Consider the following 25,214-nt stretch of genomic DNA (forward strand, 5'->3'; position numbering starts at 1 on the left):
TTTCATCTTGGATTTTAATTATTTCTTGTCTTTTGCTGATTGGGTGTTGTTTTGTTCTTTTTCTAGGGTCTTAAGATGTAATGTTAGATTATTTTTTGGCATCTTTATATTTTGTTAATGTATGAGCTCAATGCTATGAACTTTCCTCTTAGAACTGCCTTCACAGTGTCCAGAGATTTTGGTATGTTGCATCATTATTCTCATTTACCTCTAAGTATTTTTAATCCCATTTCTGACTTCCTCTGCTGTCTGTTCATCATTCAATATATTGAAATATTGAGTCTCCAGGTGTTAATTTCTATTTTCATCTTATTATTGATTTCTAATTTCATTTCATTATGATCTAATATAATGCAGGTTATCATCTCTTTTTTTAATACTTGCTAAGAGTTGCTTTGTGTCCTAAAATATGGTCTGTTTTGGAAAATGTTCTTGTGTGGTCAAGAAGAAAATGTATTCAGTCACTGATGGGTGAAATAATCTATATATGTCTATATAAATCTAAATCATTAATTATATTTTTTAGTTCTGCAGCTTCTTTATTTAGTTTCTGTTTGGATGATCTGTCTGGTGATGAGGGAGGTGTGTTAAAGTCAATCAGTTTTATTGTGTTGTGGTCTATTTGATTCTTGATATTGAGAAGGGTGTGTTTGATGTATGCAGATGCTCCATTGTTTGGGGCATAAATATTTATCACTGTTATTGCTTGCTCTTGTATGACTCCCTTGACTTGACTTAAAGTCCACTTTATCTGATATGAGAATAGAAACCCCTGTTTGTTTATGAGATCCATGTGAATGATATGTTTTCCCATCCTTTCGCCTTCCATCTGTGAATATCTTTGCCTATGAGGTGAGTCTCTTGGAGACAGCATATTTTGGGGTCTTGTTTTTTAATCCAATCTGCCAGCCTGTGTCTTTTGATTGATGAGTTGAGTACATTAATGTTCAGTGTTATTATAGAGAGATGATTTTTATTTCCTGCAATTTTGAGTTGTTTCTAGTTTTTAAGTTCGAGATACTATTCTTCTAGCATAGTTTCATCCTCTCTGGTTTTGATTTGTAGTCTCCATTTTTTTCTTTTAAGTTTTTTAAAAAAATATTTTTTGGTTATCAATGCACCTTTATTTTATTTATTTATATGCAGTGCTGAGGATGGAACCCAGGGCATCACATATGCCAGGTTTAGCCACAACCCCAGTCCTCCATTTTTTCTTGGTGAAATATTTTATTGAGTGTTTTGTAGTGCTGGCTATCTAGCTGTGAATTCTTTATCATGAAAGGTTTTTACCTCATCTTCAAATCTGAAGCTTAATTTTGCTGGGTATAGTATTCTTGGTTAGCATCCATTTTCCTTCAGAGCTTGGTAAATTTTATTTCAAGACTTCCTAGATTTTCGGGTCTGGGTTGAAAAATCAGCTGAGATCCAGATTGGTTTACTTCTAAATGTGACCAGTTGCTTTTCTCTAGCCAATTAAAAAATTCTATCCTTATTCTGTATGTTAGGAATTTTCATAATAATGTGCTTAGGAGTGGGTCTGTTGTAATTTTGTGTATTTGGAGTCCTGTATGCTTCCTGAATTGATTTTCCATTTCATTCTGAAGATTTGGGAAATTTTGTTATTATTTCATTGAAAAGATTGTGCATTCCTTTGGTTTGTATCTCCAAGCCTTCTATCCCTATGAATCTGAGGTCTGGCCTTTTAATGATATCCCAAATTTCTTGAAAAGTCTATTCATGGTCTCTTAACATCTTTTCCCCATGATAAACTTTATTTTCATTGTCTTTGTTGCCTGAAAATCTATCTTCTACTCTATTGGTGATACTTTCCACTGAATTTTTAATTTGGTCTATTGATTCCTTCATTTTGAGAATTTCCAGTTTTCTTCAGAATTTCTATTTCTTATTAAAGTGATCTTTCACTTCTTGTATCTTGTCTCTGATTCTACCCCTTACATCATCTTTTATCTGTAGATCAGTTTAACTATAGACTTTCTAAATTCCTTCTCTGACATTTCTTCCACTATGGTGTTGGTGAGGTCTGCTAGTGAGTCATTCTGGTTTGTTTGGGATTTTTTCCCTTGTTTTTTCATGTTTGTGTGTCCACTCATCTATCTGAATTAATCTGAAGCAGCAGTTTTTATTCTATGTGATTTTGGTTTCCTATAAGTTTCCTGTGCCTTATAGATTAGGGGGAAGCCAAATAATTGCAACCAACTATGAATACAATATGTAGCACTAAATTCAGTACTTAATTCCTATTTTAACATTATAAAGTTAATTGACACAATGAACAGCAATGGTAGGCTGAACAATTTCTGTCAGTAAAAATAGTAAGTACTCATGAATTATATATATCTGGCATTAAATCAAACATAGGTCTTTTCTATGGCTTCCTTCCATTGTATTACTTGTTGCTCTAGCATCAGTGGTGGGTTCTGGCATTTTATAAAACAGTTAGTGTTAGAAGTAAAAGAGTTCATTAAGAGGAAAGAAGACTAGATGGTAGAGAAGGGTTTGTATTTTCAAGAGGTGAATAAGGCAAATGCAGAGGCTATGTAGGGTGTGTGGTTTATGCAGGGGGCAGGGATAGAAGTAAAAGAATTAAAGGAAGAGTGAAAAGAGAACAGTAGAGTTTGGCTGTTATCAAGAGAAAAGAGAGAAACAAGCAAAGGGAAACAGTCGTGAAACAGACAATAGAAAATCAATATGAAATATGCCTATGAAAACCCTCTAACCCTAAAAAACAGGGTAAGGAACAATAACTACCTTCCAGAAATGCTAGAAACAAGAAAGCAAAAATAAATATGTATGTGTGCAAATGTATAAATGTCCATCATGTATCAATCAGTACACATTCAATTAAAACAAACAACAACAACAACAAAAATAAAACAGAATATATGAGAGTATATGCTCACTGTCGTGTCAAACTCTTTCCCTTTCTCAGCTTTGCTTCTCAGCAAGACGGTGTGCGGAGCAGTGGAGGTGCTGTCGGATTCTCTCCAGGTTCAGAAGCCGCGGGCTTCTATGAGAAGAGTTTCTGGAAGTGAAGCGCCCAGGGGCAGGGATTAGGTCTAGCATTGCCCCAGGTGTTTTAGCGCATGGGGAGTTACCCAGGGATAGTGCGACACCCCTCTGGGACTGTACCTGCGAGTCTCCCCAGGGATCCACTCCTGGGAAGGGGAGCCAGTCTCTCTATGCTCATGGATACTGCCCTTTCTGGTCTCCTGAGGACTGCCCCCTAGCTCCTACCTCTGTCACTCCTCGCGTTCAGTTTCTTGAGCTGCTGCTGTTGATCCTGCGCACTGCCAGGTTCCAGGGAGGGGAGGAAGGCGGGCCCTCTCCGGTTTCTCTGACCTATATTATCCCCAGGCAAAATGTTCACCAAGTCAGAAGTTCTCCTAATTTGCTAACTCAGTTTAGATCTTGAGGCTGCTGTCTGCTGGATTCATGTACTGGACTCAGCCCCGAACTCAGGGATCTAAGTTTCCAGTCTGAGTTGGGCCGAAACTGGCCGCGCTGTTGGACCGAAATGTTTCCAGCATGGTCTTCCGTGCACTGCAGGCCACTGTGTGTGAGTACTTGGGTGCACATATCTAGGCATTTTTATTGAGTTTCCAGAGGTGGAATTGCTAGATGGTAAGTTATGCATATGTTCAGTGTTAGAGGACACTACAAAACAATTTTCCAAAATATTTTTATCAGTTTATACTCTTCCCAGCAATTTGTGTAAGTTCCAGTTCCTTCACAGTCTCACAAACTCTTGGTATATTCTGTCTTTTAAATTGCAGGTACTTGGTGGTTTTGTTTTGGTATCATATTATGGTTTTAATTTGATTAGTTTAAAGTTGGTTTTTCTAATGCTTTGCCTGTTTTTCGCTTACTAATTATATATATATATATACACATATATGTAAAATTATATATACACATACACATATACATACATGTGTGTATATATACACATGTACATATGTAAACATCATTTTACACATAAAATATTCATGTATGAATTGATAAGATCTTTTTCCCCTTTGAGGCTAGCCTTTTTGCTTTTTTTTTTTTTGAGGCAATTAGAGAGCTAATTTAGATTTTTTTTATTATTATATTTTGATTCATTGTACACAAATGGGGTACAACTTTCATTTCTCTGGTTGCACATGAAATAGAATCACACTGTGTGTGTAATCATACATGTACATAGGGTAATGATGTTTGTCCCATTCCATTATCTTTCCTTCCCCACATCCCCTCCCCACCCCTCATTTCCCTGTGCACAATCCATCCTTCCTCCATTCTTGCCTTAACCCCGCCCCCACTCCCCATTATGTATCATCATCCACTTACAGATAAATCATTCGGCCTTTAGATTTTTGGAATTGGCTTATTTATTTCAGCATGATTTTCTCTAACTCCATCCATTTACCTGCAAATGCCATAATATCATTCTTTTTTTCTGGCTGAGTAATATTCCATTATGTATATAGACCACAGTTTCTTTATCCATTCATCTATTGAAGGGCATCTAAGTTGGTTCCACAATCTAGCTATTGAAATTGAGCTGCTATAAACATTGATATGGCTGCAACACTGTAGTATGCTGATTTTAAGTCCTTTGGGTAAAGACCAAGGAGTGGAATAGCTGGGTCAAATAGTGGTTCCATTCTAGGTTTTCTAAGGAATCTCCACACTGCTTTCCAGAGTGGCTGCACTAATTTGCATCCCCACCAGCAATGTATGAGTGTACCTTTTTCCCCACATCCCCACCAACACCTATTATGACTTGAATTTTTGCTAATAGCCATTCTAATTGGGGTGAGATGAAATCTTAGGGTAGTTTTGATTTGCATTTCTCTTATTACTAGAAATGATGACCATTTTTTCATATATTTGTTGATCACCTGTATATGGAATCTCTTAAAGCAGTTTATTTCTTCCTCCTCTTACTATATGTAATATATCATTAATAAGAAATGTTGGCACTTTTCATGTTCTCTTTGAGGAAACTACCTACGTCAAGTTAATCACAATATTTTCTTAAGTTTTCTTTTAAATGTTTTATACTTTACATTCAAGTTTATAATAGATATGAATTTTAGAATTGATTGACAGGGCAAGAACCTTAGAACACTAACTCTATTTATCTGCTTTTTGCCTCTTGTGGTATTGTCATTTATTTTATTTATACATATATTTTAAAGCCCTCATTATTACTGCTGTTTAAATGGTCAGTGTTTTAAAATTTTTTATGATTTTTAGACATAGAGTGTATTTTGGCATATTATACACACCTGGAGTACAACTTACTCTAATTAGGCTCCCTTTCTAGTGGTTGTACATGATGTGGCTTTTCACTGGTCATGTATTCATACATGAACATCCTACAGTACCATATTCCCACCTATAGTCATTTCCCTCTGACTCCAAAATTCCATGTGGTACTTCTTTTGGTGTGTGTCTGTGTGCCGTAGTTTGGCTCTTAAATATCCCCCAAAGGCCCCTGTGCTAAAGACTTGATCGCCAGCATGATACTCTTGGGAGATGGTGCTTCTAAGAGGTGGGGTCTAATGGGAGGTCTTCAGTCACTGGATACCCTTGAAGGGAATAGTGGGACCCAGCCCCTCCCTCCACCTCTCTCTCTCTGGTACTGGGAATTGATCCCAGAGGCACTTTACCACTAGCTACATGCCCATCCTTTTTATTTTGAAATAGGGTCTAGCTAAGTTGCTGAGTGTCTTGCTAAGGTGTAGAGGCTGGCTTTGAACCTGTAATCTTCCTGCCTCAGCCTCCCTAGTTGCTGGGGTGGCAGGTCTGTGCCCCCGCACCCAGCCTCTTTGCCTGCTCTCTTTCCTCTCAGTCATAGGAAGAATTTTTTTTTTTCAATGCTGGGGATTGAACCCAGGGCCTTAGGCTTGCAAAGCAAGCACTCTACCAGCTGAGCTATATCCCCAGCCCTCTCTTTCCTCTCTTGGCTGCCACGAGGTGAGCAGTTTGGCTCCACTGCATGCGCCTTGCAGGACATTCATGCTGCCTCACCATAGGCCCCGAAGCAACGAGGTCAACTGACTGAAACCTACACAACTCTGAGCTGAGATTAATCTCTTCTCTTCATAACTTGATTATCTCAGCTGTTTGGAATTGTAATGGAAAGCTGACTAACACAATGCAGAAATTTATTTTTTCAAGGTTCATGTGAAAAAGTTTGCCCACATAGTCAGATTATGATCTTTTTTTTTTTTCCGGTGCTGGGGATTGAACCCAGGGCTTTGTGCTTGTGAGGCAGGCTCTCTACCAACTGAGCTGAATCCCCAGTCCCTCAGACTAAGATCTTTACTGGGTTTAGAAGTTGGCAGTTGTTTTCATTAAGTATGTCAGGTGTCATTTGATTATTTTCTCACGGGTATAATTTGTGTTGTAAAGTGTTATTTTTTCCTTTGAAAGTAAAATCCATCCCTCACAGTCATTATTGGCAGTTTTAGCAAGGTAAACTGAGGTTTGAATTCATATAGACTTTTGCATAATTTTTGGCTAATACATCTTCTGATACTGCCTTTGTCCAATCCTCTCTCTCTTCGCTCCTCTTGAACTCCAGTACCTTTGTGTTATACCTCTCACAGCATTCCTTTTTGTGGTTATTTTCACACTTTTCTATATTTTCTCTTCCTTCCCCACTAAACTTGTATGTTGAAATTTTGTTTTGACCCATTTTCCTGTTCACTAATCCTCTTTTTTTCTTCATTCATTCTATAGGTTAACCCATTTATTGGTCCCCAATTCTGTGTGTTTTATGTTCCAGTTTCACTGTCTGTGGTGGTTGTGAGGATGCACCTCTCATCTCCAACCTCCAGTGACATTGATTCTGACATTGATCACTGTGTCTATGCCAAGGCTATGGTTCCCACAGGCTGCTCCCAGCCCATGGCTGAGCTCAGCAGCAGAGATGCTAAGGCTGGTCTGTTCTTGAGACATGGGACTCACTGACAAGACTCCCCAGCAGCCTCGGGAGTGGACTCTGCACTGCAGTGTGAGGTCCTTCCACATAGTCTCTCTTCCTTTCCTCTCTCAGGGATAGAGTTTGAAAGGATTTCTAGGCAATTTATCCTGTCTAGATGTGTTAACACAGTATCCTGAGAAGAAGCATGATTTCAAATTTCATAGATGCTTGCGTGTTGTGTATGTGTGTGTGTGGTATGTATGTATTTGAATGTGGGCTGTGTGTGTACATGGAGATGTGTGTATATGCATGTGTATATTATGGTGTGTTTGTATATTTGGTATACATGGGCATGTATAAACATATCTATATACTGTATACAAATGTGTTGCCTGTATATGTTTACCCTGTTTAAGTGTGTGTGTGTGTGTGTGTGTGTGTGTGTGTGTGTGTATCTATTTTTCTCTGTTGAGAGGGCCTAGAATCCATGACATGCTGGAAGTACATAGGCCATGCATGTTTTCTAAATATCACTCCACATAAAGAAAACAGGGATTCTTGCAACAGGCCTGATTCCAGGTCTGAGACAACAGACAAGAACTTCGTACATCTCATGCCAGAACAAACAAGATGAACTTGGTATATTTCATGCCAGAAAGTAGTTAGTGCTCAAATAATACTGGAACTTTTGAAAAGGACAGAGGAAGAGTCAACCCAAAGTTCCAGTGTTATGTACTAAAAGCTTGTGTTCACACTGAATTCATAGTTTGAAGCCCTGTCACCCAATGAGAGGGTTTTGGAAAGTAAGGTCTAGGGAGGTAATTAGGATTACATGAGGTCATCAAGGTGGGATCCTTGCCATGGGATTAGTCTGTTTACAAGAAGAGACATCAGAGTGCTCGCTTGCTCTCATTCCCTCCCCCTCCCACACATGGAAGAAGTCATATGTGCACACAGCAATATGAGCTGCCATCTCAAGCCAAGAGAAGAGGCTTCAGAATGAGACCTCCTGGGCCAACACCTTGATTTTGGACTTGCAGACGTTAGAACTGTGGGAAATAAATTTCTATGGTTTAATCTGCCTGGTTTATGGTGTTTTCATATAGCATCCTGAACAAACTAAGGAGACAATTAAATATCAAACAGTCACAGGACTAAAATGAATAAGAGCTTGTACATACATATTGATATAAATTAATCAATAAGTAATAACTGAAAGAAAAGAAAAAAACCAGTACTTCTAGAGCATGTGAATTAATAAATGTAGAAGAAATGATGGTGTGAAAGCATCATTGTGTTAGTCAGCTTTGTGTTGCTGTAACTAAAATACCTGATAAGAACAAAATTTATCGTGCTCCTGATTTCAGAGGTTCAGTCTGTGATTGACGGACTTCATTGCTCTGGACCTGAATGAAGTGGAACGTCATGGCCGAAGGGCACAGCGGAGGCTGTTCAGCTCATGAGGCTGCTCACCTCATGGCAGCCAGGAAGAGGCAGGAGAGGGAGAGGGAGATATTGAGGCACCAGGGACAAAACATCAACACCAAAGGCACACCCCCAGTGATGGTTGAATCCACTGATTAGGTTACAGCTCTCATAATTTAATCATTTCACCTTTGAACATTCCTGCTTTTTCTCACACATGAGCTTTTTGGGGTCATAACAATCATGGTAACACAATTCAAGTAAGTATGTGGATGAAAGAGAGGATGTCTAAGTAGTCTCAGACTCTCCCTAACCAAACAGCCCAAACCAATATCAACAGTGGGACAGGTTGAGACCGTGTGCCCTGGCGCACCAGGTGTCAGGCTATGTGCCAGGGCATTGGGTTATGGCATTCTTCTCCAAACTGATTCATGTGAACCTAACCATGGAAAAATCAAAACAAACTCAGAAAATATTTTGCTTATATTCTTCAAATGTTCAAGGACATAAAAGACAAAGCAGACTGAAGAACATCTTCAAAGATGCATTACCTAAATACAATAAGTGACACCGAATTAGGTCCTGAAACAAAGGGGGGATCTTATGAAGGACATCACTGGGACAATTGGCAACATTTAAATATAGACCATGATTTAGCAAGCAGTGTTGAGTCAGCTGCTTTCCAGGTTTTTACTGTGGAGATGTCTTTGTTCTCAAATTTTTAAGGGCTGATAGGGCATAGTGTCTGCAACTTATTTTCAAATTATTCAGAAAAACGTACATATGACAAGTACATGTTATATATGGACATTGTTCAGAAAAATGTACATATTACATATGTGGAGAGAGAAAGTAAATACGGCAAAATATAAGAGCTCCTTGTATTATTTTTATGTTTGTCTGCAAGTCTGAAGTTACATAAAAAAAAAAAATCAAAGATCACCAAAAGGAAATATCTCAACAAAATAACACAAAAAAGTATAATGATTCCTGCTTAAGATACACACTAGTCTATGATATCCAACACACCCTCACACATGCACTGAAAGTTCATGATTCAAAAGCTCCATGATCAATGATTATCACAGTGCTGCCACCAGAATACCCTTCCCTAACCCACCCCATCCTGTGGTCCAGGGAAGGACTCCCTCCCTTCCCACAGGGCAGGTCATCAGAGGCAGTACCCATCCAGGCTGCAATCTGACTCCTCAAGTTTAACTGCCACTCAGGACAGATCTGTCCCTGGAATCTTGGGGCAGGAACCTTCCAGCCTGGGAGCAGCAGTTGGCCTGACACTCACAGCTTTTTTGGACGGTTGAGAACTAGGAGCTAGACTACCAGGCCTCCTTCCTCTGCCAAGGTCCTTTAGTCTCCCTGGAAGGGCAAGGCCTTGGAGTGCTGTGCTGCCATGAGCAAGGAGAGATTGCCTTTATTCTGCAGGTCGATTGATTACCAGCCCCTGCAGAGTCCATCAGGAAGGTGTGTGGGCCCTGTCTTCAGGTCTTTCTCTACTAACTTACCAGTGATCACCCAGTGATGATTTAAAGAGATGTAATACACAACCTCAATATGTATACCTGGGTTTCAGGTTTTCTGCTTTCAAATGGATAGATCTTTTTTAAATTAAATACATTTTTATTTTGTTTTAGAAGTTGTAACAGGTGATGGTGCTTTGAAATGTGGGCATCAAGGTGTTGAAAATACATTATGATATTCTCCAGCTGCATCCATTCACCTGCAAATGCCATAATTTTCTTTATGGCGGAGTAATATTCCATTGTGTATATATGCCACAGTTTCTTTATCAGTGAGATAAGCCAATCCCCCAAAACCAAGGCCGAATGATCTCTCTGACAAGCAGATGATGATACATAAGGGGGAGTGGGAGGGAGGCAAGAAAGAAGGATGGATGGATTGTATAGAGGAAAAATAGGGGTGGGGAGCAGGTTGGGGGAAGGAAAAATAACAGAATGAGACAAACAAACATCATTAGCCTATGTACATGTATGATTACACAAATGGTGCGACTCCGTGTACAACCAGAGAAACGACAGTTGTACCCCATTTGTGTACAATGAATCAACATAAATAAATTTAAAAAAAGAAAATGTTATGAAATTAACGAATGAGGAACGTACGTTTATAATTTCAAAGCATTATTCAGTATGCTTTTTGAATGATCAATTCTAAGGTTTTGACTGAGGTTTAAAACGTATGTGTGTGTGTGTGTGTACTCAAACATACATGAACGCAGTCTTCACCGGTTTCCTAATGTGTCCGGGTCCACAGCACTCCTTGGAGCTAGCACCTGGATGGGTTCCTGGGGTCATGAGACCTCAATTGCCTTTGCAATTTTCACTGCTGCATTGCTTCCTTTCTTATATTTTGGTTTGTGTTTGTCTTATCTTTTGTCATGTTCAAAGCCTTTTGGCTCAATTTATTTCTCTTATTATTCAGTGATAGGAAAACCCATTCTAGAAAATGTGTTATTTTCCTAAAAGCTCCTCCTGTCATGTATCACATGTAAATATATCTGAGAAACGGCCTTAATTTCAACAAATTCCATCATAATTACATGTAATAAAAAACCATCCTAACTGAGCCCAATAAAGTCTCCACAGATCAGATTCAAAAAAACAACATATTCTGAATATATTAAGTTCCGTTGCATGAGAATCTATCATTTTCCTCTTGTGGTACTGATAGAAAATGCTGTGAGTTTTTGTTTCAGCATTAAAAATATTTGAAATTGGGGTGGGGTTGTAGCTCAGTGGTACAGTATTTGCCTTGCACATGTGAGGCACTGGGTTTGATCCTCAGCACCACATAAAAATAAATAAAGGTATTGTGTCCATGCACAACAAAAAACAATTTAAAAATATTTAAAATTGTGTCATTGATTTCTATGTGGTCACATGTTTTCAAATATGCTCAAAAAATCTGCATATGTTTTCAATGACAGATTTTAATAGAGAAGAGTCACTTTTCTACAAGTATTTCTACCTTCAAAAAGATTCCATGGCCAGTGGAGAAGTGTAGGGTAGGTTCTTGTTGCATTCTTCTACCTGTGTTTGATCATGAACTCTGATATTTTCCCTCCTGCCATATGCTCGCATCATCTGGCATTTTAATTTAAGTTATTATTATTTACCAACAGTATTTGAACTTAGCCAGAGTTGCTAGTTATATTGCCACTGTTCTTGTGTCCCCTATAGGCATCTTTCTTGGATTCAATTTCCATTTTGTACTAAAGAGCGTTCTGTAGGAATTCTTTCTGAAAGATCTCCATATGCTAAGGTTTCTTTTTCTTCACATGTCAAAAAGTGTGCTCAGTTTGTTCTTACCCCTGAATTCTCATTTTCTGGCTTCTGATCTTGCTAGGGAGGGATAAGGTTAACCATCCCAGTAAGCAGATGATCCTTATGGGAACAGGGCTTAAGGTGGTTCCGTTAATAATTGATGTGCATCGTGTATAGTGCTTATTAGTAAACTATTTTGATTTGGGCATAGTGTAGGTTTTCAACATTTACATTACTATCTAAATTAATCTCTAAGAATGAAAAGGTTTGAGTAGTGACCTCTCCTATTCAAGTTGAAAAAGATTCTTTTACCTTTGAAAACATTAACAATTTCTCCAACTCTCTAATGTACATCTAGGCAGTAGTCTCTTCCAACCCACTCTATGTTAAATCTAGCCAGCTTCTTTATAGTTTCTAAGAGTGTTGTCCCAACCCAGTCTACACGTTTTGGTAATATCTCTAGGCTTTTACTCTTTTCTGTTGGTAATAAATTATTTTTTAAGACTCCTTCAACAGCCTTATGTTAAGATTTATTATAGTGTATCTTTTTCTATATCCTTCCTTGGAGTGTCTCACTTTGTCCATATTTGCATTTTATTTCTATCTTTTACTTTCTCTATTCTAGCACTGAAGATGAAACAGATGCTCAGGGCTTGACCTCAGTAGTAACCAAAGAAGTGGAGTCTTTCAGACATGTCAACTTGATTACAAGAAGAAAGGTGAGTGTCAGTCATGACCCAGGAAAGCTGACAGAATGGAAAAAAGAAGAACTGTCAGTAGCAATGATGAAGTTGTTGAATTATGCCAACTTATCTGGGTCTCAGCCAACAAAAAGTTTTTTCGTAAGAAGTCAGCCCTGCTTTGGGGGCAGATAGCTATCATGGTGGTGGTAAGTATGAAAATGAGATTGTTTATATGAGTGTTTAACAGTATTTCCAAACAATGAAAAATTGTATATTTTAACAAGTAATTTTCTATTTATTATTTAAAAAAGTAATAGTGTAGAGTATCTCTTAGTAATTTCATGGATTAGATTTTAATTTTAATATAAAATGAAAGTGAAAACCTATTTATACCATCTTTTAGAAAATGCCAGGGGAGATGGAGCCACTTGATAAACTGGATTCATCGGCTATGCTTAAGTTGGAGCCAGCTCTGGATCCAGAGAGACCATCTGGACAGGAGTTTTCAGAGGGACCTCAGGAGGCATTTCACTGGTAAGGTCAAGTGATACCTTGAAAATACAACAGTTTGCTGGTCATGGTAGTGTATGACTGTAGTTCCAGCTAGATGAGAGGATCTCTTGAGGAAACACGTTTGAGACCAGCCTGGACAAAATAATGAGTCTCTGTTTCAACAGACAAACAAACCAGAAAAAAAGCAAACTACAATTTGTAAGCTAGTCACAAATCACCCGCCTCAAGGTTACACATTCAATCTTCCTATGACCTAAAGTTTGGTGTTCCTAAAAATTAGATTTTGTCTACCAAATGAGAAGTCAAAACAATTTTAATGTGTTTAATCCAATGCTTTTAACATGTTTTTCTTTGTAATATGTTAACTTTTGTGATTCTGATATCTTCACTATACAGTATTGATAATACTGAGTAATACAAAAACAGAGGCACCTGTGAGTCAAGCTTCTATTATTTCTTCCTTCTTACTTGAAAATGTCTGAGTCAGAAGCAGCCAAAATCCTTTTGTATGTGTACAGATATAATTTGAAATGAAAATGGAATAAAATCAGGAAAATTCTGTGACCTCTTTTTCAGAGCCTTTGACATTACATCTAATGGTGTAACATGTTTTCAATTTTAGCTTATAATTTACTTTGCACATCTTCAGGGCTTGATCACATCCTGCATGGGGGAGGGAATGGGTCCTGTCAGAGGAATGGGCTGGCTGCAAAAGAAAAGCTATGAAAGTAGAACCACAAAATAGACACAAAAGACCAGAAATATATTTTAAAGACTGGAGGCAGTGATGGGTTAAGTGAATAGAGGGGTCCAGCTTCTAACACAGACTGAGCCTGCTTGCTTTATTTATAGTGGTACAGGTCAAAGGTAGGTATAATGTTTCAGTGTGGGAGGACTCTTGTCTGGGTGCTTGCTTCTTTATGAAAAACAGGATATGGGTGGGGGTAAGCATGCTGTTTGGCCCTCAGTGGGTCACTGCCATTTCTGAGGCTGGGCTTGAACTTGAACGGTGCGTAGAACAGAGCACCACGTGAATCAGGCTTTCTCCAACCAGTGGATTCTGACTAGGAGTTCCCAAAACCAGGCTTCCTGCTTAATGGCTCCAACTTTGCTCAGTTCCCCTACTGCTCAGAGACAGCTTCCTATACTCACCTGTGTCTTTTTAAAAATGATGACTGTTCCCACTCTGTTTGCTGGTCAGTGGGGAATTTCCTTTTCTTCCTACCACAATAGTAGGGCCAATTAAATTCTACCAGTATGAGGGATAATAAAATAATTATGCCAATGGTCATTGAACATGGCAGAGTGAGATGGTGTGCAATGGGAGGATAAAAGGGAAAACACGTAAAATTCACACCAGAGTAAAAATACAAATATAACATTCATTTTATACATGGATGTGCTCCGAAAGTCACGTAGTGTGAGGAAAGGAAATATGTTCCCAAGGGCCAGGTTTTGTGCCTAAAACCTTATTCGCCTAACTGTAGTCATTAACATTTGGATCAACTTCAATGCAGAAAGTTGAATTACTCAAGACCAAGAGTTATGTGTCACAAATGATCCATTATAAGACTGTACACTTTATTTAATGTGAAGTGGAAAAGACATTTCTCAGTCTGTGGTTGGTACAGGGTGGATAGCTACCAGATGACATCCATGCCACTTTTCAGGATAAAAACATTCCTTCGTCTTATGCTCAGGCACCTCAGTTTACACAAAGCAGATGTGAGAGTCAAATGACAAATGGCACATAGATTCATTTATTTGCCCATTGCTTTGGTTCCCTGTGAAACAAAACCCAAGGTAATTTTGTCAAATCTCCTTTATTTGGAATATTGTTTTAGATGTGAAATTCAATTTAGAAGAGGATTCTAATGATAGATGCCCCATATCCCCATTCTGTGGGATCCAATTATAGGTCATTCACCAGCACTGAGCACTTAATGATGTTGTCTGTTCTTTCTGCCTCTTTTAGTAAAATGAAAGCTAAAGAGAAGAAATACCAATCTGACCTGTGGTTAGAAATCGAACGTCTGAATAAGGGTGAGGAACTCAGATCTCAAGGTGGGGTAGGAGGGTAGGAGGGTAGGTGGGGTTGTTGTGTAAACTAGGTCCTGTTACATTCCATGTTCTTGGATCCTTTGGGTATCTGAGCTTCACTTACCATACAGGTGTGAGAATAGCTCTCACTAGCTGACTCAAGTGTGCGTGTGCATGTCCTTATTTAATAAAATGTTCAAGGAGACATTTTGTTTGCTTTTAAATAAAAGAACTTTCTGTGATAGCAAGAGCAAGAGATGTTGCTTTGGGGTGGAACTACCCTTATTCGATACTATGAAATATTTTGTAGAAACATTTTTTTTTTTTGCCACTGATAAAGTTTTTCAAGTTCATCCCCAGTCATCACTACCCAGTTTTGGAATGCTCCCACGTGTCACAGCATAAGACAAAGCCATCCTGAAGACATGGGAGGTTTGCTCATATTCAAAATGGGGTCTTTTCTTAATTACTAATTAGCTGGCAGAACTTCTTATACACACGTGTGACCCCTGCCCTTGATTCCCAGGTTTGGTGGCATACACTAGGCTAGATCAGAGGGGTGGCCCTGCCTTGGCTGCTGCATATTCTGGAGGACAGGGCAAGACTCCTAAGGAACTCAGGAAACCCTGAAAAGTAGTGTCTGTTCCCTTAATATTTGTGGGTTGTCTCATTCATGGAAGTTAGAAGAAACATTTAGAAAGTTCTCTAGTTACTCCTGAAAAGATGAAAACCAACACAGGTTTAAGAGTAGTCTAGAGAGTACTGGATGCAGGACAGGGGCCATGAGGAGCAGTGAGGGAGAGTCGGGGGGGGGGGGGGGGGGGCGTCCCAACAACACAGCCATGGCGAGAGCACTGCCTGTTGGGGATCACCAGCGGATGGGGTACTCTGAGTCCAAAACATTGACTGACAGCTTGACATGTTTTAAAAGAAACAAACAGAGAAAGACTATCTATTAGCACCGTGTTTTGTGAACTTCACCTTTTGACCTAGAGTTTTTTCTTTTTATCATGATTTTCTCTTTGAGTACCACAGAGCTTTAGAACACTTCTGCAGGGTCCTGTGACAATTCTGAACACCCCATTTATTTAATCATTAACATAAGTAAATCACAACTGAATATTCCAACTCCTGGCTTTGTAAATAGCTCAAGGAATGCCCTTAGAGAACTTAAAAGTGTGCCTTTTAATTCTGTAATATTTAAATCGAATTGTAGTCATAATGTCAATTTGGATACACGTATGTAGAGTTAGTAGTATTGCTAGGTAATAAATTATGGCATTAAAAAATTCTTCTGAGGGGAAACAAAACCTATAGTTGAGCTTTTTCTGCCTAAATAAATAGTACTTTGATATTATACAAGTTTTAAGTATAATTAAAAGTATTTGTTTTATGACTGTCCATTTGTTCTTATCATAGATAACTTAGGTTAACAAGTGTCATAGCTGGGCGAGTTGCTGCACATCTGTAATCCCAGTGGCTTGGGAGGCTGAGGCAGGAAGATCACAAGTTCAAAACCAGATTCAGCAACTTAGTGAGGTCCTAAGCAACTTACCAAGATCCTGCCTCTAAATAAAATACAAAAAAGAGCTGGGGATGTGGCTCTGTCGTTGAGTGCCCCTGGGTTCAATCCCCAGTACAAAAAAAAAGTGTGTCACACTAGGATTCCACACAAAGTAGTTTGAAATTTGTGCCTGGCATAGGGAGCAATGAATATAGAAAAAGTGAACCATCTGGGGGTGATGCTCAGTGGGTGAGGGTGTGCCAGGCAGGTTTCAGACCCTGGGTTTCATCCCCAGAACTCGAAAACAAAACAAAACAAAACAAAACAAAACAAAACAGGAGGAAAGAAAAGAGAAGAAAAGAGGAAGGAAAAGAAAAAGCAGCATGTCATACTTCTGAAATCCCTCTGGGTCTCCAAAGCTGTTTTAAGTCTTATTTAGCTATGATACAATTGGGAGAAACAGTGGTTTGACATGTAGGAGTTAAATCATGAACACTGATGTAAATTATTTTTGTATTTTCAGTACAGTTTACCATGAACTTGATAAAAGTGGTTGCTTTGTTTGATGCGCAGAATGCTAATATTAAAATGTATTTAGTATATATAAATATGTAAATAAACAGAAACATTTTGGTTTACATATAGTATGTGTGACAAATGAGCTTATCTCTGAAAAATGTAGTCTGAGAACAACTTAAACTAGAGTTAAGACTGAAAAGTTCAAGGACATCATTCAGTTTCAGTTTTCAACCTTCTGAAACCTGTGCTGTTGCCTTCCAGGTGGGGTGCAGCAGGACTCCAGCCCGTCTTCCTGGGCGCTTTTTAATACAACTTGTAACGCGGTGGCTCAGCAAGTGAGTATGTATTAAGCTTTCTGGGTATGTTCCACTGCCTCTTCTGGAATCACTCTGTTGTTCTCAAAATAGCAGTTTCCCTGGGGAGCTAAGACTGTTTTCATGTCATTCCATGTCAGAGGTATGAGGACCCAACAAACACACATGAAAGAAGCAGGCATTGGTGGAAAGTAGGACTGAAAGGTTATGCAATGCTAAAGCATCTGTATTAGAATTAAAATAATGAACAAAATATTTGACATTTTGAGTCACGCACATGCATGAACTAGAAAGTGCATAAAAGTCCAGGATATCTTCTGCTCACATAAGCATAGGACATATGACTGACTCCTTGGAAGTGGACCCCTCCAGGGATGGTTCCCACCATCCCTCCTTGCTGGCAGGAACCACTGCCTTCATTCTCTGGGCAATGACTTCCCCCCTTCTCGTTATATTTTTTACAGCCTGTGTATGGACCATAGGATTTAATTTTAGAACATATGTAAATGATATCAGGTGGTATATGTAGCAACAATGTGTTTAATTGAATTACTATACAATATTCTATTCTATGGATATTTTATAACCATTTCATCCATTCTGTTGTGGATGAGTCTTTGGATTCATAATTGGCTCCAGTTCAGGAAAACAGGAACTCTACCAATTGTTCTAATAGAGATCTTCTAAAACAGAGAATTGGTTAAATAGACACTGGGAAGCTAAATTGGCAAAATGAGAACAGCGAGGTAACAGGGAGGCAGCAACTGCTGGAGAAATGAGGTGAAGGGCCTGAGGTCTGAGAACCTAGAAGCTGGGAAGAAGGGCATCCAAATATCTGAGACAGCACAATGAAGCTGGTTCACAGGTAGAGAAAGAAAACGCAGACTGGAACCAGTGGCTGCTTCCAGGGTGAGGGAGGGAGGGTCTCCTGATGGTTATGGAGTACCATTAGGGAAGAGGAAGCACCCAGACTTGCCAGCGATTATAGACACTGGCTCTACATTGATGCCAGTTCCTGGGGCCTAAAGTCCCACTGTTGTCCATGAGCCAGCTGTGTCACTCCAGGTAGTAAATGACATTTGGCTTACGACTATGCCTCACTGGACTCTCTGGGTCTAGGTGAGTTCCATGGTTACTGAAGACATCATTAAGATAAACATACTAAAACACTGGTGTAAACTTGTGCCATCTCCAGGGCCAAGAAGTGGGACAGGCCTGTTATGGTAGGTTATGTGACACCCCTGAGACATTCCCTCCAGGATGGCCTGGGAGGCAGACTTCTAGGTGGCCCTCAAGATTCCTATCACCTGGAGACACACCCTGTACAATGCTCTTCCCTCAAGTGTAGGTAGGGCCTGTGATGCTAGAATAAATCTCAATAAACCAGTAATTTAACTGACTGCATGTGAAAAAAATACTTGAGTGGAAAGAAAATGAAAGATTACATCAGAATAGATACAAATAAAAAGTAAGACGTTCTATTTGTGAAGAAAACTGGTAAGATATAAGCAATAGAAAGAATGCTTTCATATTGACTAAACTTTAACTAACAAACACTGATACAGACATGCAAGTATCAGGTGAAATTTAAGGCAAAAAATTATTACTGGAGGTGAGGAAATCCATTTAATTGTGATAAAAGGTTACTTTTACTTAGAAGTCTAAATAATATGACAAGATATATAATATGAGAATGACAGGACTACAAGAAAAACTAGACAAATTCACAATGATAGAGGAAGATCTAAAGACACATTTCTCAGCAAGTGATAAAAACTATTTGAAAGGAATGATTAAGAAGGCTGACTTCACTGAAAAATATAGACAGTGCATGTAACACAGGCCAAATGCATTTTCTTTCTAAAATTGAAAAAATATTCTTAAAAATTATGCTGGATCACAAATTAAGTCTGCACAAATGTCAAGGGATTGGCTTCATGGAAAATATATTCTCTAACCACAAGAGAGCTGAAGTAGAAACAAATATTTTATACCATATGTTAAGTTCTTATATGTATATTAAGAAATAACCATATGTTAAGTTCTTATATGTATATTAAGAAATACATTTTAAGTAAACCATTAAAATCTTACATGTACATAAAGAGTACATTTTTAAGTAAGCTGTGAGCCCAAAGAGAAATTCTCATGGAAATTAGATAACAGTCTGAACTGAATAATAACAAAATACTACATAACAAAAAACTGAATAATAACAAAATACCAAACTGGTGTAGAAAAAATAGATAACTTTATCTACATAAAAGAGAAAAGAAGAAAATCTGAAAAATTTTGACATAGATCTTAAGTTGCAAAAATATTAGCAATTTAAATCCCAAAGGGTAGAAGGCAGAAAATAGTAACATAAAAGCTACAATTAATGATGCAGAAAAAGTGACACAAAACAGGATGAAACAGTGATGGTAATACTTTTGATTATAAAAAAACTAATAAAAATGAGAAAAATATACTGCACATTCATTAAAAAGAAAAAAGGATAGAAAGTAAAGGCACATAAAACCAATATCAAGAATGATAAAAGGAAACATAACTGTAGCAGATAGTTAAAGATAATAACAAAGTAAAACTGACTTTAGGCTATTTTAAAATATGGCAGTATCTCATACCAAGATAAGTGAAACAGTTTGGACAAACTATTAGAAAATATGGCTTAATAAAATCAATTCTTGAGAGAAATGTCCAAAACCTGAATATTTCTATAATCATTAGAGAAATTGTTGCAAAGTATCTTCTCACAGATACAACCGCAGACCCAGTCAGTTTCTACCAAACATGCTAGAAGAAATAAATCTGATCTTTGAATGTCCCAGAAAACAGGAAATGAGGGAACACTCCCTGCAGTGGTTAATGTTTTATGTGTCAGCTTGACTAGGGCACAGGATGCTAGATATTTGGTCATACATGACCATGTGTGTTTGTGAAGGTATTGCTGGATGAGGTTAACATTTGAATTGGTAAAATGAAAAAAAGTAGGTTGCACTCTCTGTTGTGGAGGATCCTGGACAGTACAGAAGTTTGACCCTTCTGTGAATGACAGGGAACTCTTGCCTGCCTGACTGAGCTGGGACATCAATATTTTTCTGTCCTTGGACCTGAAACAGTGGCTCTTCTTGGTCTGGAGCCTGCTGCCTGTCATTCTGGAAATATACCATGGTCTCTCCTGAGTCTTTGGCTTGCTGACTATAGATGTTGGAACTTCTCGGCCTCCACTACCGTGTGAGCCAATTCCTTGTAATAAATCTCTTTACGCACACATGTACACACACTTGCATGCAAATACACATCCCCAATAGGTTCTGTTTCTCTGGAAAATGCAGACTAAGATTTTGGTACCAAAAAGTGGGGTGCTACTGTAATACATAAGTTTGTGACTCACTTTGGAATTGAGTAATGGGGAGAGAGAGCATAGAATTTTGCATGTTACAATAAGCCAAAATTCCTCTTGGGATTATTGGTAGAAATATGGTCATTAGTGGTGATTCTGTTATTTCTTAGAGAACGCATAACCATGGACAGAATGTTGGTAGAAATATGAATGCCAAGTACCATTCTGGTGAGGGCTCAGAGAGAAATGAGGGGCAGGTTTTGGGAACTGGAGGAAAGATGATTCTTATTATAAAATTCCAAAGAATAGTATTTTGTGGGAGGTAGAAACTGGGTCTCTTTTTGCCATGTGAAGACATACTGAGAAGGCAGTCATCTGAGAACCATTACCAGAACTCGAACATGCTTGCACCCTGAACTTAAACTTTCAGTCTCCAGAACTGGGAGAAAAAAAAAAAAAATTTCCATTGTTTTTATTTTCTTTTTTAAAAATATTTTTAGTTGTAGATGGACATAATAACTTTATTTTATTTATTTTTGTATGGTGCTGAACATTGAACCTAGTACCTCACGTATGCTAGGCAAGTGCTCTATCACTGAGCCACAACCTCAGCCTAGATTTCCATTGTTTAAGTCACTCTTTTTTGGGCAGTTAGTGAGATGCTGTCTCAGAAGAAAAAAAAAATTAAAAAGGCTGGGGTTGTAGCTCAGTGGGAGAGTGCTTGCCTAGCACATATGAGGCCTTGGGTTCAGTTCCCAATACCACACACACATACAAAAAAGAATAGTACAATAATAGAGCATGTTCAATTTGGTATTTATTATTCAATAGCACAAAGTTTGACACTAAAAAATGAATCAGCATAACTTAACAGATCAAAAATTAAAATTATATTTTTAATGAAAGTATAAAAACATTAAATACAACTCAATAACCTTTCACAATAGAAAAACAAAAAGAAAAATTCTCATTCCAAGTTAGAGAAGAACTTCCTTAATTTGATAAAAAAAGATAAACAATGAAATTTACCATTCTATTTTTTTATGTTTATGAACAAGATAAAGAAGCTTACTATAACTTTCAATCAATATGATAAGGATGGCATCTGCCCTATTAGGCTTCTGTGACAAATTACCATAGATGTTCTGGAGGCTGAAAGCCGAAGATGAAGATGCCAGCATGATTGGGTTCTGGTGAGGCCCTCTTCCTGGTTTGTAGATGGCAGCCTTCACACTGTGTGCTCACATGGTTGGCATGTGAAAGAGAAAGAAAGGTCTCATGTCTCTCCTTCAGGCGCACCAATCCCATTACCAAGTCTATAGTCTCATGACTTATTTACCTCAAAATTTCATTGCACTGGAGATTTAGGGTTTAATATATGGATTTGGGGGGTGACAAAGGGCCTTTTCGGTAACTTATTAGAAGTAATAAGAATTTAGCAAAATGGCTGGATAATGAGTCAATATACAGAAATCAAATGCATCTGTGTGCCAATAAGATACATTGAATAATTACCTTTTATAACAGACACCATTTAAATATGTGAAAATCTAGTATTTTTAATCTAATGACAGCTAGAAGACCTTTGGGAGAAAGATCATAAAATTTTTAAAAGAGACATTTAAAAAGTCCTAAATTAAAAGACAGTAACATATTCCTAGTTTGAAAGACTCACTGTTATAAAGGCATTAATTCTATCTTAATTCATACACATGATAATTTAATCAACATTGAAGATTTAATATACCATATCAAGATTTAACATAATCCTTTTAAAAATTCTACTTTTCCCTTGAATTTTAAATTCATATGGAAATGTTAAAATCCAAGAAAGTAAAAATGCTTTTGAAGAACAAATTGACTGAGCTTGCTCTATAAACTTGTCAAGATGTATGGTAAGGGGCTGGGGTTGCATCTCAGTGGTAGAGCGCTTGCCTAGCATGTGAGTCACTGGGTTTGAACCTCAGTACCACATAAAAATAAATAAAATAAAGGTATTTTGTCTATCTACAATGAAAAAAATTTTTTTTAAAAAAGACCTATGGTAAAACTATAGCAATTAAAAACAAAAAGGACTATGCTGTTGGCAAAAATACAGATTATTAACCAATGGGATAGAACAGAGTCTTTCAAAAATATTTCTTTATGGATACTTATTTATAAAGCTAGTAATATTTTATAAAACTGCAAAGCAGTGAGAAAAATACCAGCAGAAAAATGCAAAACCCAGCCTTAGGGTGGAGAAAGGGCTCCTATCAGAATATACAAAGAGCCCTAAAAATGAAAAAAAAAAAAAAAAAAGGGAAAGAAAAGACAGCCAACCTAGTGGGAAAGCAGCAAAAAGCTTAACAGACACTTGATAAAAAAAGAAGTCCAAATACCCATAAGCACATTAAAGGTTCTAAGCCTCGTAAGATACCACCACAGTTACTAAAATGGCTCAAATAAAAAGAATGCAAAAAACTAGCGAGGGTGGGACCGAGTCCCAATGTAATTCCATTCCTACAAATGGATGCAAGAGTACCTACACCCATATGCCAGGCAGTATGTAGAAGAACATTCATAGCAGCGCAGACAGGAAATCGTGCAATGAATAAAGAAATTTGGGTGTATCTATACAATGCCATACCATTTAACGATAAAACCCCCAAAATTAATAGCAGCTCAGGACAGTGCAAACAAATCTCATAAGCAGAAGGCTGAGTGAAGAAATCCAGGCACAAAAAAGAACATATTACAAGCAAAAGTAAAATGTAGTGTTTATGCTTCCTGTAAGAACGTTCTGAACAAAGGTGAGGAGGTGATCACTGTCCACAAGGTAACCCTGGGGAGAGGGGAAGTCATGACGGGGGCAGGGAGCATACACAGGCTCCGAGGTGCAGGTCGCATTCTGTATTGGACAGCATTCTGTAGTACTATTATGGTTGTTTGCCTTACAATAATTAATAGGCATCACATATATAATTTATGACCTTCTCTGTATATTTGCTACATTTCACATTAACGAATTGATGAAAAAAAAAAGAAGAGAGAAATTATGTAATCTGAAGAGCTGGCAAAGCAGAGGAGAGTGTGAACTGGTTTGGCTGAGGTTGAAAGGGTGGATTGTAGAGATGACAGCTATAGAGGAAGGACTGGAAGTTTACTCAGTGAGATGAGAGCTGGCTTTGCAAGATGTCTGTAGTCTTGTCCTCAGTCAGGTCCCTGGCCCTGTCCTCATGGAATAAACCTGTCAGCAACAAATGCAGATATTGCTGGCTATGAGTCCTGACCTTCAGCACTGGGCTTCATTCTCAGATCTAAGGATTTCTAAAATATTAGCCACATGGAAATAAAGTACCAGGAATAACCCACAAGCAGACTTTCAAATTCCCCACACCAAAGAAGCACCAATTCTATAATATATGAAGGTGTATTGTAATTTCATGACAGTGGTCACTTGAATTAGCAATGAATTAATAAAAGGAGAAATCAAAATAGCCATGAACACTTTACAAGTTCTAAGTTGTCTCCAACCTGGGGAAATTAACATGGTATTTTGGGATTTAAGCCACATGGTTGATATTTTCTTAAACAGAAAACAAATCTAGGGAAGAAATTAGGAAGGATAACTTTTTCCTTTGCATGTCGCTGATTCTTGCTGTGACTTATTATGTGGTCTGACTCTAGAAAGAATTTTTTTCTGTTAGACCAAGAAGACACACAAAAGCGTGGACACTTTCTCAGTGGTGGCTCTAATACTAAGGGGTGCTTGGGGCTGGTTGTGGTGGCCTTTCTATAACTGTTATAAGTTCCCCAAGTTCCCAAGCCCCAAAGTCCCCAATTAAAATTGCTATCACCACCACAGCCACCATCACTATGATCTATGCATAGTAAATATGAGGTGTACAGAAAACAGCGTAACACTGTGTTCATTATACAACATCATGAAAACACTGCACCCCTGACCCCTGGGAGGCTACCATGGTGGTCTCCCTTCATCTTTTGTCCAACCCCCTCCTATATAGAAATCCTGGAGCTGTGCCTGCATTTCTTTGAAGAAACTTCATACTTTGGAAATAGCTAAACTATGCATAATATGATCTTCCAAACTAAAGCTAAGCTAAGAAAATTCTTAACATTAGATATGTTACCCATAGGGCCAGTTCATCCCTCCCTCCCTCCCTCCCTCCCTCCCTCCCTCCCTCCCTCCCTCCCTTCCTTCCTTCCTTCCTTCCTTCCTTCCTTCCTTCCTTCCTTCCTTCCTTCCTTCCTTCCTTCCTTTCTCTCTCTTTTTTTCTTTCTTGTGGTATTGGGGATTGAATTCAGCGGAGCTCTGCCACTTAGCCACATCCAAACCCTTTTTATTTTTTATTTCAAGACAGCATCTCACCAACTTGCCAAGACTGGCATTGAACTTGTACTCCTCTTTCCTCAGCCTCCTGAGTTGCTGGGATTGCAGGTCTGCACCACTGTGCCTGGGGGCCAGTATTTCTTTTTTTAATTTGTTTTTTATTTATAAAGACTGCATTTTGATTCATTGTACACAAATGGGGTACAACTTTTTGTTTCTGTGGTTGTGCACGATATAGATTCATACCATTTGTGTAATCATACATGTACATAGGTAATGATGTCTATCTCATTCTACCATC

At 38.2% G+C, this 25,214-nt stretch overlaps 1 protein-coding gene across 2 annotated transcripts in view; it reads left to right on the forward strand.

The window, feature by feature from the left end:
• Window positions 1–25,214, forward strand: part of LOC306642800 (serine/threonine-protein kinase MRCK alpha-like) — a 78,811-nt gene that overhangs the window by 20,829 nt on the left and 32,768 nt on the right. For both annotated transcript variants that reach the window (XM_079108610.1, XM_079108609.1), the window contains exons 2-5: window positions 12,287–12,380; window positions 12,748–12,878; window positions 14,833–14,900; window positions 17,182–17,255. In XM_079108610.1, the coding sequence (XP_078964736.1) occupies window positions 12,287–12,380; window positions 12,748–12,878; window positions 14,833–14,900; window positions 17,182–17,255 (367 nt within the window). The remainder of the gene's footprint in view (window positions 1–12,286; window positions 12,381–12,747; window positions 12,879–14,832; window positions 14,901–17,181; window positions 17,256–25,214) is intronic.

The sequence above is a fragment of the Sciurus vulgaris genome (genome assembly GCF_902686455.1).
Source record: "Sciurus vulgaris genome assembly, chromosome: 13".
NCBI lineage: Eukaryota > Metazoa > Chordata > Mammalia > Rodentia > Sciuridae > Sciurus > Sciurus vulgaris.